The sequence below is a fragment of the Xiphophorus maculatus genome, chromosome 21 (genome assembly GCF_002775205.1).
Source record: "Xiphophorus maculatus strain JP 163 A chromosome 21, X_maculatus-5.0-male, whole genome shotgun sequence".
Lineage (NCBI taxonomy): Eukaryota > Metazoa > Chordata > Actinopteri > Cyprinodontiformes > Poeciliidae > Xiphophorus > Xiphophorus maculatus.
This window is the reverse complement of record NC_036463.1, coordinates 19,854,604-19,868,541: the sequence shown is the minus strand read 5'-3', so window position 1 is coordinate 19,868,541 and position 13,938 is coordinate 19,854,604. Positions and strand designations below refer to the sequence as shown.

Sequence of the window (13,938 nt, the reverse complement as noted above, 5' to 3'; positions counted from 1 at the left end):
GTCTGGAAATTTTCCTGATGAGAATGACAAATTACAGATATAGGTGAATGGTTTAATTACATAAGACATAATTTCCTTTACAAATTTCATATCCATATTTACCCAATCCTTTGATTTTTTATCCGCCATTTTGTTTACAATACTCAGTATTTCTTTCTCATTCGTTTCTCCAAGAAAGATGCTGTTTGGACAACTCCCAATTTTTTGGGTAACATCGCTATCATCTTTTGGTATCTGAGCAGCAAGTCTTGGACCAACATTTACGTAATAATGATTGAATTCGTTTGCTATTTCATTCCGATCATAAATTTCAGTATTTTCTTTTAAAAAGTGTGTTGCAATACCAGATTTTATTGTATGCTTTGTAGAAACACTATGTATAACTGTCCATATTGCTTTTGTGTCACCGTTACTTTTTGTTAATAGGTCGGTATAATATTCTTTTTTATGTTTTCTTATAATCCATGTCAGTTTATTTTTATATTTCTTATATCTATCCTCTGCTTCTTTCGTTTTTAACATCAAAAAGGATGAATACAAATTATTCTTTTTTTTACAAGCATTTCTCAACCCTTTTGTCATCCATGGCTTGTCAACAGCATCTTTCTTAACAAAATTAGTTGTCATACAATGTCTTTTATACAGAACTCCCAAAATATTCATAAACTCATCATATGCTCTGTGTACATCATCCACATATACATTATTCCAATTTTGTTGACACAAATCATTTTTCAATTTATCCAAATTTTTTTTTGACATATTGAACACTTTTTTCGTTGGCACAGGTACAGTAATAATTTTCTGGTGATTTTTGTAAATAGCAAAAACTGGTAAATGATCACTTATATCGATTTTGAAGAGTCCACTCAGCACCTCTGCATCCGTAATATTAGTAAAAATATTATCAATTATTGTGGCAGAGTGTGTCGTAATTCTTGTTGGTTTTGATATCAATGGAAAGAAACCCAAACTACACATTGTATCAACAAACATCCTATTTAAATCAATTTGGGTTCCAAAATCTATATTAAAATCTCCACACAGAAATAATGTTTTATTTTTACTCATTTCAATAAGCTCTATTAATTTTTCAGTAAATAATTCTAAGTTAGATCCTGGTGTTCGATACACACAACTCACCACTATATTTCTCGATTTCTCACTTAACACTTCTATAGTAATCATCTCCATTACACCTTCAACAGTTGTTGACATAGTATCCTTTATTTTACATCTTATTTCACTATCAGCAAACAAAGCAACACCCCCACCTCTTTTACTACTTCTATTCACATAATGTAATTCATATCCATCTATTTGAAAATTGGTTTTGTTTTCCTCATTCAACCAAGTCTCTGAAACTGCTATTATACTGAATTGTCCATTTAACCGTTTTAAGTAATCTGTTATTTTCAATTCCTATTACAAAGAAAACACATGAGTCAGCATTTAAATAAAAACCGACTGTTTGAGTTTAACCGTGAAAACCGCGTTTTATTTGGACGTGTCTGAACCAAGATGTCTGCCAAATGACACGCAGCAATATTAGCTAAAGCCTAATTCATTTAGACGAGTTTGTGCAGTTGACGAAGAACAAAACATTATCATTATTTTGTTCCCATTAAGATGCCACTAGAAAGCGAATAACTTTATTTTAAAAAAAAGAAAAGAAAAGAAAAAGAAATCTGCTTTAACGAGGTGCATCAAGCCGTTTCCCTTGACAACCACGACTAAGATGTGGCATTCATGGTCAACAGTTGCCTCAAGGTGGCTAAGCGAGTTTGGACTTTACTGTTGCAGCTAAACGAGTCAGAGCTGGCTACACACTTCAACACAGAGACTCTCTCAACCTCAAAGTCTGAAGACACTTTGTTTTTTTGTTTGTTTGTTTGTTTTTTAACTTCTCCCAAGTTTTGGCCAATAAATGTTCTCTGTCCTACGCCTCACATCTCAGGGTAACCGCATCTTTAAAGTTAAAATGAAATTTGTTGGGGATTTGTTAACAAAGTAGCTAAGTGTAGTTAATTTATTTTTATTTTATTTTTTTTACCACGACATGCACAAGCGGCACGTAGTTGATTAAAAACGTCAATCCTTTTTAATGGGTTACATTTAAGACTCGTTTTTAAGGTGTATGGTCATGGAAAAACTTCTTGCTTTGATCGTTTTGGGGTTTTCTTAACCGATTTTGATCGACAGAATACAGAGGTAGACAAAACATCGCGTGTTGCTTAATCGAAACTGGAGATGAATCATTTAAAAACAAGAAAAGAAAAATTAGGCCAACAAATTATTTATCACGAGCGAGTTTCCCCCCCATCTGGAACGCCACTCTGCCACGCGCGTGTGGTTAGGCGACCTCCAGACAGACAGACAGACAGACAGACAGACAGACAGACAGACAGACAGACAGACAGACAGACAGACGGCACATCGTGGTTGTGTTTAATATTCTAATAAGCATATAGTTACAGTTTGGAAAGGGAGGCAGATCACCCCGGAGTCTGAGCACACAGACGTTTCTGCGGAAAGTTTGGTTTTGAAGTCAGGCTGATCTGTTCCTCCAAACTTCCCTCATTCTGACAGCGCGTTTCATCATTAAAAATAGGCAGAGTCTATTTTTAAAGGCCCACTTTTTTTTTTGCAGCTATATACTTATTTATAAAGCATCTGCCGTCAACACGAGCCCTTTGATTTTTTTTTTGTTGTTGTTCCAAATAATAATAATAATAAAAAAAAAAACATGTACTGGATGCTTGAATCTATTAACGCACACATGTAGTAGATGGACTTTTCTTAACTGCATCCTAAATCAGATCTACAATCCATTATTAATCCTTACTTACTTTTATTAGGCTTTTATGTGCAGATTTAAAAAGCAATAAACGTGGTCTTTTATTTGAGTCTAGAGTTCGATAAAGAAACTTTTTATACTATAATAATAATAATAAAAAAAAAGGTTTTCTGAATCAAATTTTTCAAGACAATTCAGATGTTTTCCAACGGACTCCGTTTGCCTCAGGCTGGCTTCAGCTCGGAGTCAGAGTTTGCGCAAAGATCAGCGCAGATCAGAGAGGGGCTAATCTTCAGGGAAAACAGCGGGATTATGCGGCTTTGCCGGCTACACAACAACTTCATTTCTGCTCGTATCAGATGTCAAACCTACCGTTTTTAAAAGCCTCGAGCACCGCGAGGAATCCCATGAACAGGACAAAAACTAATCCACAATGCATCATCGTTCTGTCTCCTCCACAATTACAAAAAAAAAAAAGAAAAGAAGAAGAAGAAGAAGGAAAAACAAAAGCACTCCAGGAAAAGAAGTATTTGTTTTTAAAAGAGAAATCCTCCAAAAGCTTTTTGTTGTTGTTGTTTCTTTCTTAATGTCTCTCTCCGTTATAGTTCGAGAAAACAAAACAAAACAAAAATAAAAATAGAAATGTACTTTAGCAGCAAAACAATAAAAAAAATATTATTATTATGTTGTTTTTTTTTTTTTAAAAAAAGAGGGCAAAAACTCCAGGCTGAATCGGTGCTCCGAGCAGTTCAGGTCGCGGGCATCCTGTCACTCAGCTCCGGCTCCGGCTCCTCTCCAGCCCCGGCTGCACTCCTCTCTCCAGCGCCCGCCTTGCCATTCCCACCGCGGAGACGCCGAATGTTGAGTCCTCTCCACCCCGCCACCGTGCGTCCGTACTCCGTTGGATGATGGACAATAATCCTCGGCTGTGGGACTGCACAAAGAAGAAAAAAATTAAAAAGAAAAAAAAACAAAATTAAAATAAAGCAGGAAGATTGTAAGCTGCTTATTAAGGCGCGCGCGCTCTGCACCTTTTAACTGCTTTTACGCGCCCGTGGAGTGATTGGCTTGATTATAGCCAACCTGTGTCTGGAAGGGTCCTTATATGTGAGCGGAGTTGCACACTGAGCAAGAGAGCTTCGTTAAGTGACAAGACTCTCTCTCTCTCTCTCTCTCTCTCTCTCTCTCTCTCTCTCTCTCTCTCTCTCTCTCTCTCTCTCTCTCTCTCTCTCTCTCTCTCCCTCCCCCTTCCACTATTCTATCCTATCTCACAAAATCGGAGCCAGACAGTAATGGAAGATATAGTGACTCAACAGGACACTCCTGCTCCGGGCCACGGCCAGATAACAACGAGACACGCTGACAGCCATAAACAGACTAGTTTATTCACCGAGATCGGCTTCGCTTCTTGTTTTGAGGTGATCACTGCAAAACTTCCCCCGTTGTGACTCCTGAATCCTGTCCAGACCCTCTTCTTCCCACACAACTCGAGTGGAACTGGATCACATGTCATGTTCTTTTCTCTCGGTTTTTTTTTCTTTTCTTACTCTGGAGCCACATAACTGTATTTATTTCATTTTTTTCTCTCTCTCTTATTATTATTATTATTAGTATTTTTGCAAACCAGTGTGCGCCTGTTTGTTAAAACCTGCCCCGCAACCGTGACACCATTAAACCGGTCGCTCTGAAATTTAGAGGAAATCGATGAAAGCGAACATTTCAGCAAAGCCTGCAAGTCGTTTAGCTGCTGGATCAGAGAGAGAGAGAGAGAGAGAGAGAGAGAGAGAGAGAGAGAGAGAGAGAGAGAGAGAGAGAGAGAGAGAGAGAGAGAGAGAGAGAGAGAGAGAGAGAGAGAGAGAGAGAGAGAGAGAGAGAGAGAGAGAGAGAGAGAGAGAGAGAGAGAGAAAGAGAGAGAGAGAGAGAAAGCCTGATGTGCAACACGCAGCGCGGTGAAATTGGAAATTGTGACATAAAACAGTAGAAAAGTGTGTTGGCTGTTAACCGTGTTTCATTTTTTTAAATGAAAGACGAGGAACAAAGGAGAGAGTTTGATATTTGGATTTGGTCAAAAGGGTCAAATTCATGGATTTCTGTGTGGGAGAAAAAAAGAAAACAAAATAATGAAAAGCGGTTTTTGAACATTTCCTTTACAGGATTCTGCGTCGACTTTTCTGCCAATCTTGGACGTAAAGTCAAACAAAAAAAAACAACAAACATCTGCATTCACCTGCGTCTTGAGGATCCGCGGACCGGCAGGCATCCAGCCCTCCTCTCCTCTCCTCTCCTCTCTTTCTCTCTCTCCCTCTCTCTACCTCTTTCCCTTTCTCTCTCTCCGCTTTCCAACAAGAGCGGAACAGAGCAAAGTGCGCGATCCGAAAGGCTTCCCTTTTGATTTCCTTAAACAAATGACAAGAAAAATATCTCCCAAAAGCGAGCAGAGACAAAAAACTTATTTCATCTCCAACTTCGAACCGCCCGCAGAGTCCCGGAGGGTTGGGAGGGGAGCGGACGCGGCCGCTCAGCGCACAGTCCGCTGCCCGGGAGAGCGGCTCCTCCGCTCGGCGTGCAGACAAGTCCTTTCCCCGCGGTGAGAACGGCTCTCTCCGGCTCTCATTCAGCGGGGCTGTCACAGCTCAGACCCTGACCGCAGTGAGGAGAGTGGTGAGAGGGGGAGAAAAAGAAAAACCCCCAACCAGTTCCCAAATAGACCGCGTCTATCAAAAATAAAAGTAAAAAGTAATCTTTTAAAATAACTTTCCCCCTTTCTCTGTCTGTGCTCCTCTCCGCTCCTTCCACTGACTGATGCAAATGAGGGAGGGTCTGAGCTCGTGCCAGCCCAACACGCCCCCCCGCCCCCTCTTCACTAGCGGAGAGCGACGGATGCGCGCGAGGCTGTTTCCCCCGCGTGCGCGTGCGACTCTGCAATCGATATGCAGATTTTCACGCAGCCGCGTGGCCGCTCGCTCGCCTCCAGCCTGCAGCCTTTATTGGATGAAAGTCTCAGTAAACAGAAGAAAAGAAAACAAAAAAAACACGCGCATCCTCAATGAGATCTATCTCCCAGTTGTGGTCCATTCACCGACAAAACCTCCCTCCCTCCCTGCCTGCCCGATATTCTGGTATGATAAGGAGCGGAGCGACGCCGCAGGACGGCGGCGTCCAGAAGCCTTATAAGGATATTAGGGGGGGAGAAGCTTCTGATTCCATCTCCCAAATCCAGAGGAGCGGCGGGGCTCACGAGGAAGATAAAAGATATTAAGACGAGCGTTGAGGTCACGCCAGTGCAGCAGCTAACACATACGGTCCCGTTGGCATATCGTGTTAATATCACGGGTGAACTGTAGCCAACTTAATGCGTTTTTCTTGTAGACTATGTAAAACAGCACTATTCTGGGATGAAATTATTATTATTTTTTCCTTCTTGATTCTGTGTAGCATGATGGCTCTATCCCGTTAGATCCTTGAATGGAATTATGCGAAATGGGTGTAACAAAAATAATAATAATAAAAAAAAAAACGGTTCAAACTGGGAAATTTGTAAACTTTGAGCTTTACATCATGTCATAATTATTCTCTCGTCGAAAACATAACTGGAGGGTGTTGCTTTGATTCTTTCATGCACGTTTGAGAAATCCTTTAATTTCCCTTGGCAACCATTGAGGGGTGCCTAAGCGCTTGCTCTCACAAAGCCCCGCCTATTTCCACAGAGCTCCTCCTCTTCTTCCTGACAGATCACTCCTCGCCTTGTGCCTCCCCACTCAGCTCCTCCAGACTAGCTGCAGCAGCAACTAGCAAGCACCTGGTAGAACTGAGAAGAACTGAGAGTCCGATTAGCTCATTATAGGAGCAACTTCTCGGTCCAACGCACCTATAGAACAGTTGTAAATGGAGGTGGCATAATGGAGTAACCAAAGGGGGAGTGTCTGAATAACAGGGGCTTCTTAAAGAGACGGGCCAAATTTCCAGGTGTCAAATTGAGAAGTTCTTTTTTAAAAGTTTTTGTTTGACACACAGCATTTTCACAACAACTGAAGGTAACATAATTACGTGATTGTGCTACAAAATGGCTGGAAAATACATAATACATAATAAAATACATAATAAACACAATACAATATAATACAAACATTGTCCTTTTATAAATGGGCGGTATTATAAAAGCCCATTTCATACTAATACCCTCCTGACAGGCAGCGTAGCTCATGTTACACTGTTGGAAACTAAAGAGACATGCTGAAGTTGTCAAAGAAACCCACAAAGTTATGTCTGAAGATATGTCTGATTATTACACAAAAAAATCACTTTTGACAAAAAATGACTTAGGCCATTTTTTTTTAAAGGTGACTATATTCAAGCAAGACGGTTATTTAGATTCCTTCTAAAATCTCAGAAAAAGAGGAGATTGCTGGCACCTCCATGCTAAAAGTAGCTCTCCCTCATTTGTATTTCATAAAGTGATTAATGACATCCAAGCTGTGAAATCTGACACCAAACTAATATCTGAAGCGTTCAAAAGAAACAAAATCTCGAGCACTTCTTTTCCAGCACGAGGTTTCCAGTTGCTCATAACTTTTCTAAAACATTAGGAAGTATCTAAAAAAAAGACAAGAAACGTGCTCATCTCATTGCGAAACTCTTATAACAGGAAGTGATGGTCAAACACAATACTTTTTTGTTTTCTCTTCAAAAAGAAAAAGAAAAAACTGTTCTTCTCCTTTTTTAAAACGCTCCCTCTCGGCCTGAAGGCTTAAACCTGCCAGAGTTCGGAACTGAAATTCAATTGTCTGCAATAAGCGGACATCTCCAGGCCGCTGACCTCCGGGGTTAGGAAACTTTTTTTTTTTTTGCCCTGCAGGGGGCGTCAGAGCTGGGGAGCACAGCTGAGCAGGAGGCTTTCCTTACTGTCCGCCGCGCCTCTTTGTGAACTGCTGAGTTCATAAAGTGAGTTCAGCGCACTCACTAAACTGTCCTCACGGAAGATTATTAATAGTAATGATAATAACAATAATAATCTGGTGAATAATATGGATGTGCTGTGTGTTCAAATCAGGGGTGTAAATGTACTTTTGGGTTTGTTGTTTTGTTGTTTTTACTCTAGTTTAGTTTTAATTCGTTGTGACTTTGTGTCATCTAATTCAATTAGATCTAATTCAGTTTTATTTCGTCTCGGAGTGTGTTTGGTAGTTTTCATTAGTTACATTAGCCAAATATTGTTTTGTTTTCCTTAGTTTTAGCAGTAGATTTACTTTATTCACACTTTGGTTAACTCAAAAAGGTTAAAGTATTGTTTTGGGATTAGAAGTAATGAATGCTGAACAGATGACACCTCCTTCCCCAAATAAAATAAATTATTAAATTATTGCAGAACAACTAGGCCTGTCACTATAACAAAGTTTGCTGAGCGATTAATTGTCTCAAAAATTATTGCGACAAACGATAATATTGTTTGAAGACCTTTTTACGCTGATTTAATGGAAATGATGTAATAATGCATGCGATTTCCTGCCAAAGATAGATACACTTTATTTTCAAAAGAACACTTAACACTGGACCTGATAAACAAAATAAACAAAACAACCAAAAATAAAATGGATTCTCAGTCTCCATTAACAAAAACAACCCGAAGTCCAGCGGACATTGGAGATGATATGTGGAAACAACATTAATGTTTATTCAACATGCAAAGAATATAGAAATGACAAGAGGAGGAGTTGGAGCGAAATTGCTACCGCAGTTGATAAACCCGGTTCTTCGTTAACGTGACATAAATAGGTTATAATGATTTTCATTCAGTCAGGACTTAACGCTGACACTAGAGCCACATGCTTTGCAGGTAGATTGTAGTAAAGCATTGATTAATGCCTGGTTTTAAAATTAGTTCATTGGACTTGTAGCCATTATTTTGTGCCCATTGTTGGACACCACACGGCAGGAACGAACCGATCGAACTGTTATACCTAGGATTTCTGTGGACTAATGTGTGGCCTGTCAGGTTTTGAAAATGGCCTGAAGATCGACCAACAGCTCTAAGATAGTGTCGTGTGAACTGGGCTTTACACTAAGTAAATGAGGAAGGGAGGGTCAGTGGAGAGCAGCGGAGTTGAGCCTTTCTTCGTTCAGTGTCATCAACTGAAAGAGAAAAAGGCTGGAAGAATCGATGAAGCCAATAAATAAAATGAGGTCGATAATTTTTATTTATCGTGCGATTAATTGATTTATTGTTTATCGTGACAGGCCTTCGAAAAACCAACTGACTCTGGTGTTTGCTCCCAACTTTTGCTTCCGCCATTTTGTGGACGAGCATATAGGTGCAGTCAAGAGTAGGGAGCGCCGTAATTTAACGACAGGTGACGTAAGCTGTTTGTTTGCAGAGAAAAATACACTTTGCATTAATTTGAAAGGATAATAAATAGATTCATATGCACAAAATTGTTATATATATATATATATTCTCAGTATGTTTTAGTTAGTTTTATAAACTCACAACATAATTCCAGTTAGCTATAGATTTCCCACATTCATTACAGCTTTTATTCATTTCAGTTAATGAAAATCTTTTTCTCAAATTCAGTTTCCGTTATGTCCTTAGTTTTAGTCACCTATGATAACCTTGGTGCAAATCTGGGTACAAGTGAATTGCTCTGTGAAAATACAAGTGCCACTTTGTCATTTTGGAAAGCTTACACATTAAACACAGAGGGCTCTATATTGAGATTTACTCTGCATGAAATTTAGTTTTTTTGTTTTTCACGTCTCAATAGACCAAGATAGGCTTGTCAATCCTTGCAAGTTGTTATTATCACTTTATTTTATTCCCAAAGCGAGATGGAGACAGAGGCTCGAGTGGCTTTATTCTCAGTAATTCTCCGTTTCGCTGATAACAGTGTTCAATTTTTTGCTGGGCATCTCTATCAAAGGTAGCTCTAACAAGTCTTCTGTGTCATCAGGATAAAACAGGAACAATGGCTCAGAGTCATTTCACAAGGGGTTCCCACCCCATACACACACACACACACACACGCACACACGCACACACACACACACACACACACACACACACACACACACACACACACACACACACACACACACACACACACACACACACACACGCACCCTGGCAGCGGCGTATCTAAAAAGAGGGTGGAGGTTGAGGGGGCGAGAGGCAAAGGGAGGTAGTACAATAAAAGAACCATTTAAAGGATTTGCTTCTTCATATATACCCATGCTAATCTTTACTACAGCCCTGATGAATAATTAGCTCTGGTACAAAAGCAGACGTTTTACTGCTCCTTTGAGCATCTGTCTTGATTTCATTAGCTTGCCCTTTATTCACCGACATGAATGAGTCAGGGGGAAAATGGACAGACGAGGAGTGTCAGGCCTGGTTTTCGACTGAGAGGTCTGTCTCCGAGGCAGCTGCTAAGAATCTAGGCAGGGTTTTATTATTTCTGGTCAAACTTCTATATTCTGTTGGTGGTTAGGGTAGAAACAAAAAAAGCGTAATGGCGTCTCTGAATGGCTGAGTAAGAGGACAGCAGGCAACAGATGTTATCACATTCCATTAGGAGTATGCAAAAAGCCCCCCCCCCAAAAAAACAACAAATAAACAAAACAACGTATGAAGGCGAGGTTTTTGAAGACTTACTGTGTTTTCACACCTGATAATCTAGTAGACTCGGTTCGACTGGGGACCAAAATCTCAACGTTTGTAAGATTTTCAGCTGGAGCGGCTGGCGTTCACACTGCACTGTGTCAAACGTTCACCTCATCGCCTGTGGTAGCGCTGCACCAACAACTACTGAAGGAAATGACACACAAACCTCAGAAGACACGGAGCTCAACTTCCTCTTCCTTCTTCGCAAAATGTAAACAAAAATGGCGTCACATCATATTGTAGCGGTTGTAGGTTTCCTCTTTTGTCTTTAGTAAAAGACCAGAAGCCATTTTCTCCCGCTAGCGCTAGTCTCGCACTTTTGTTTGGCATGCATTTACCCAGAATGTCCTACGTTGTAGTCCACTTCCTGCTTTTGGAGCGTTCCTCTTGCTTCCCCGCAGGCACTCGAACCACACGAGAGTTCAGCTTTTGGGTCCGCATCAGAGTTTGAAAACTTACTTCGAAACTTAAAACTTCCGTTCAAAATCTAATGTGGAGTTCAGAACAGACAAAACAAGGAGGAAGAGTGGCTGAAAATAACAATAAAAAAAAGATTAAAATCCGGTGTGTATAGGATATTTTTATCCTTCTGGAATCATTCTTGTCCTTTTATCAGCAGCAACCTAATCCACCTAACACACACACACCCTAAAAAAAAACTACAAACATGTCTGCTTTAACAATTCCAAAAACAGGAAGCGTCAACAAGCATTTTCCACCTATTCCAGTGAAACAAGCACCATATGTACAAGTTCATATTAACTGTAATATAAATCATTGCATGCATGCAGCAGTGACAGCATGGTGTACTCCTGCTGATGGAGGCACGTAAACACGGCTCTTACGGTTTAGTCAGTCTGTCAGAATGAGGTTTCCTCACCATTTGCTGTTTAACAGTGTCTATGTAGCCACTTGCTAGGCTAAAGCTGTTTCCCAACAGTGACTAGGTGTGAGTATGTGGTAGTTGTGACTCCCACATTCCACGCTCCATCTTATGCCTGGACCAGATTTTGTTTTAAAGTTGTTCTTGTGCCTGTCCCATTAACAGCATAATCTGATGCACATGTTTGAATTCAATAAACTGCCAAATTAAATTTGACATACTTACAGCTAGTAAACTGGAGTGATAAAAAAGGCATCTTATCTGTCTATAAATAAGCATTGGTCTCCTGCATGAGGGTATGATGCGCTACCAGGCTCTGTAACCCTCTGCCCTCCAATAACTCGGACCTTTGCTTCACAAAGGAAACAATTCTTTCTGTGCTATCGCTGATGATTAGCTCTGAGTAGGACATGAGGGAAGGAATGTTCTCATTAAGAAACATTTCTGCAGAAATATCGCTGAGTTCAGTTTCCAGGAATCCTCACCTGACATTTAACTGGGGACTGTACAGGGCCTGGCGAACGTTACAGCAACCAAGACTGCGATGTGTCTTTCTGGGACTGGATGAATACCCTATAACTTGTGAATCTGGAGGAAAAGGATACATTGTTTTAGATTTCATTATTTGAAAAACAACAACAACAAAAAAAAGAAATTAAAATCTCAGAAGTGTAGCATTCATTTGTATGTCGCTCTCTTTGCTCGGATACTCATAAATAAACTCTAAAGAGAAGTCACTTAATTAACAAAGAGTTGACCTGTGTGGAATCTGATCTTGGTATGAATCCAGATAATGTGTGGAAAGATTCCAGATGTTACTTAATGAACATTAGTAAACAAACACGAAAACCAGACGAGTCCGAAAGAAAGTTTGATCAGAAATCTAAAGCCAGGTTAAGTTCTGAAACAAAATTGAAATGGAAAGACTCTGGCGCCACTGCAAACCTAGCAAGATACAGCTGTCCTCCCAAACTACAACTGAGGTGATCGAATCAGAAACCAGGAGAACTGAGTCGTACACCGCCAACTTGGCCTTTCGCCCAACAGAAGAAAGCTGTTGTTTAAATCATGCTTTAAGAAGTCCCTTTTACATTTTTCCACAAGGCTTTTAGGGATCACAAAAAAATGAACACCGGGCGACATTTTTTGGCCTACATGCAAAACTAATTACTGCACATCTCCCTAAGTCTGCCACTTCCATGGAAAAGTACGGTGGCGGCACCAAAATCCTCTTTTTTCATAAGTACTAAGGGGAGCTGATGGAAATGATGGATGGATGCTACATGTAAGACTATTCCAGGAATGAAAAACAAATTAGACTACAAAGGACTCTAGCTGTGAAGTTTAAGAAGTGGGAAGACTTTTGCAAGGCATTTCTCCGTTAACGTAACTTTAGCCTGTTAATGTTCTTTCAGTTTGATTAGCTCTAGTTTGGTGCATATATCGTATTTGGGTTTGAATGCACCAGCAAACAGAAATCATGTCCGTTAGACATGAGGTGACCTTAATTTCAACTTAAAAGATGAACAAGATAAACAGAACCAGGCAACATGACAAATCAAGCAAATTTGTTCCTGGCAACTGGGTAACTAGGGCAATTTTTAATATGTCATTTTTGTGACTTCTTCCTCCAAAATGACTTGAACTAAATGTTATCGATTGGAACACTTGTCTTTTTTGCGTGCAGGAGGTTAAATCTGTGTACTAAACTAATGAATGAGTTCATCTTATTCCCTAGAAACATCCCTAAAAAGATTTGATCATCTCCACCAGATTTGAGGCTTGAGCACAAAAAAACCTTTCAATAATCAAATCTGCTCCCATCCTCAGGGTCAAACCACACATCCACACATCCCGTCCATTCCCTGATTGCAGCTGCACAGTAATGTTGAATATTTTCAGCTCCGCTGCCCCAAATGACTGGTTACGGCGAGCCGGCCCTGATGTCATAGAATCCAAAGTAAGTTCCTCCTAGACAGGTCTGGCGTGCTGCTTTCATACAAAATGTTTAATCCCCAGAATTTATGAGCTAAGACGTGAGGTGTTTGCTTGCCGCATCGTACCCCAGTCACGACTTTCAGGGTCTTTACGGCCGGACTTGTACATGGCTTGGAAGTCCATGTTAAATACCCTATTTTCTTTATCATCCACTACTACTTAAATGCAGCATTTGTGACAAAGAGAACTCCATGACAACTGCTGTCTATAAAAAGGTGCAGAGTGAGGGATTATTATGCACATGAATAGGAGTGATAAGAGCTCTCGGAGTGAAGCAGCTGCTGTACCTGTTTCACACTCGTGGCAGCTGTTGATAATTATCGGGCAAAGAACGTTTCACACACTCTCTCCGGCAAATTCCTCGGAGCAAAATGACACACCTACAAAACTTTGTGTCGTAATCGCAGGCGGAATGTGTGCAGTTCGAGCGAACCCGGAGGGAAGGAGAGGGGCCGGATGGCTTCAAAAACAGAGCAGAGGGAGAAGCAAACAGAAACCTTGGGCGAGCTCGCATTCTTCCGATTGCGATAGAGAGGCCTGGGTGAGGACGCAGGAAACAGTAGAAGCCACAAAACATCCCCGCTCTGCTGAGAACCTCGGCAG

General features: G+C 40.5%; 1 protein-coding gene across 3 annotated transcripts in view; it reads right to left on the bottom strand.

The window, feature by feature from the left end:
- The window catches only part of nrp1 (neuropilin 1), an 83,995-nt gene extending 78,383 nt beyond the window's left edge, over positions 1-5,612 (bottom strand). Inside the window, exons 1-2 of one of the 3 annotated variants that reach the window (XM_023326279.1) lie at positions 5,025-5,612; positions 3,170-3,731 (exon numbers count right to left, since the gene is read on the bottom strand). In XM_023326279.1, the coding sequence (XP_023182047.1) occupies positions 3,170-3,239 (70 nt within the window). In that variant the 5' untranslated portion in view covers positions 3,240-3,731; positions 5,025-5,612. Of the gene's footprint in view, positions 1-3,169; positions 3,732-3,828; positions 3,935-5,024 lie in introns of those variants that run through there. The other 2 variants (XM_023326281.1, XM_023326280.1) reach the window with 2 other exon arrangements.
- Positions 5,613-13,938: the final 8,326 nt, after the last annotated feature.